At 45.3% G+C, this 2217-nt stretch overlaps 1 protein-coding gene across 1 annotated transcript; it reads left to right on the top strand.

Moving 5' to 3' along the window:
- Positions 1-31: 31 nt before the first annotated feature.
- LOC311372975 (peptidyl-prolyl cis-trans isomerase FKBP14-like) lies at positions 32-2186 on the top strand (the record flags this gene model as incomplete). Its single annotated transcript, XM_084489858.1, has 4 exons — positions 32-225; positions 321-472; positions 888-1015; positions 1648-2186. The coding sequence occupies 4 exons, from the start codon at positions 32-34 to the stop codon at positions 1804-1806; spliced, it is 633 nt and encodes a 210-aa protein (XP_084345984.1). The 3' UTR covers positions 1807-2186.
- Positions 2187-2217: the final 31 nt, after the last annotated feature.

Below are 2217 nucleotides of genomic sequence, written 5' to 3'. Positions count from 1 at the left end.
TTAACGGAACAGAGCGCGCTCTTCTTGCATAATGCTGCTGGCTGTCCTGAGTTGGTTGTGTACCTCTCTCTTGGTCTCCGTCCGCGGTGGTAAACTGCCCGAGGCCGAGGTGAATATAGAGGTTTTGCACAGACCTTTCCTCTGTCATCGCAAATCCAAGTATGGAGACATTCTCTTAGTGCATCATGAGGGATATTTCCAAAACGGTACAATGTTTCACTCAAGGTAAGGTATCAAGGTAACAATCAATAGTGTTACATTTTGCAAAGAAAACGATAAATTATCTCCCAAACTGAAACTATGTTCGTTTTTGCCTCCAGTTACACTGATGGCGACAAGCAGGCAGTGTGGTTCACGCTGGGCATCCGAGAAGTGATTAAGGGTTGGGATAAAGGCCTGCAGGAGATGTGCAGTGGAGAGAAGAGACGGCTGACCGTGCCCCCAGCTCTCGCATATGGAAAGGAGGGGAGAGGTATAGGCTACGACGTGTTGTATTTAGCAATTTGGCACTCATTTATTTTAAGACAATGCTAGTGGAATGCATCCATAACACACTTGATTCTCTGTTAAAGCCCTCTTGTTTTTGAATAGCATGAAAGGACTGCAACAACGGACGAGGGTCTTAAGAACCCACGCTGTTGTGTGGTCCCATTTTCTCACTATGGAGCATGTGAACAGTACTTCATGCATGCGTTTCTTGTGGTAAGAATTTGACGCACTTTAACCCCACTAACATAATGGCTGTTGTACTCTGCTTGACTGTCTTTCATAACACAAAGCAGATGAAATGTACTGGCTGATCATGACAGCACTTGTGATGCATGACCATAAAAGGTCATATATTGCAAGCAAACTCAGTGTGTGTGTGTGTGTATGCCGGTACTCAGGGAAGATCCCACCTGAGAGCACGTTGACCTTCGTCATCGAGGTCATGGAGATCCGCAACGGGCCCAGGTCCCACGAGTCCTTCCAGGAGATGGACCTCAACGACGACTGGAAGCTCTCCAGGGAGGAGGTGAGGGCGGCTTTCATTGGGATGTGGCGACATTGGAGTTTAGTTTATTTCACACAGTGGAGCAGAAAATGTATCGAATCAAATTTAGCTAATCGATTACAAATTTAAAAAAAAACATTTGCTGCCAAATGTTGCAGTTTGATTTCAGTATTTGGTTCTTGGATCTAGGAATAGTTGAGTTGTCTTGGCTGCTTGTCTGACAAAGCAATCACATCCGTCCCTCCCGGCCTATCACGTCGTTCCTCATAGGACGCTGTTTGGTCCTAACCACTGATTGGTTTGGACACAAACACAGAAGTTTAACTTGAAGCCTGGCAAGTTTGATTCATGTGGGATCGTAATCTCTCCAATCCAGCTGCACTGCTAGGTTAAGATAGAGGTTAAACTGTGTGTGTGTGTGTGTGTGTGTGTGTGTGTGTGTGTGTGTGTGTGTGTGTGTGTGTGTGTGTGTGTGTGTGTGTGTGTGTGTGTGTGTGTGTGTGTGTGTGTGTGGAAGCAGATGGACAAAGATGTAAGTCGTAATCAATTCAAGACCCAACATTGGGATTGCCTGCAAAGCACTTGTCTAACGGTGGTGCACACTCTTATTATCCCCCCCCCCCCCCTGTCCGCTACACCGGACCACTGCCCAGGTGAAGGAGTACCTGCGGAAGGAGTTCCAGCGCCACGGCTACCCCCCCAACGACACCCACCACGAGAGCATGGTGGAGGACATCTTCGTCAAGGAGGACGAAAACAAGGACGGCTTCATATCGTCCCGAGAGTTTACTTACGTACACGATGAACTTTAAAACACATTCCACGGCGTGGTTCTCTGATTGTATGTCCGTTTTTCATGTTCGCTGTAACATCTGATTGTGAACCTTCAAACCAACTGGTCCTTTGGGTGGATGTTGTTGAAGAAAATGGGTTTCCAATAATTGAAACATTGGTTAATGTGCTTGGTTCGCATGCATTTGGTGTAGGATAAAATCAAATTCATGTTTCTCAATACAACTATTTAATATCCATTCGGTAAACCTGAAACAGAATTGTAAACATGCAATATTTTTATTGCTGGTATGTTTATAAAACCCCCAACTTCTTTGTTCGTAAAACTAATGAAGTAAAGGTTTATTTTTCACATACACTTTTATACATGTACAAGGTGCAATGCATTTTCCTAGCCATGCTTGACTGGGGGGGGTGTCTACAGTCTGACG

This window comes from Micromesistius poutassou (genome assembly GCF_964030765.1).
Source record: "Micromesistius poutassou genome assembly, contig: SCAFFOLD_6772, whole genome shotgun sequence".
Taxonomy (NCBI): domain Eukaryota; kingdom Metazoa; phylum Chordata; class Actinopteri; order Gadiformes; family Gadidae; genus Micromesistius; species Micromesistius poutassou.
Note: the sequence above shows the minus strand (reverse complement) of the source record. Positions and strands in the feature narration are given on the sequence as shown.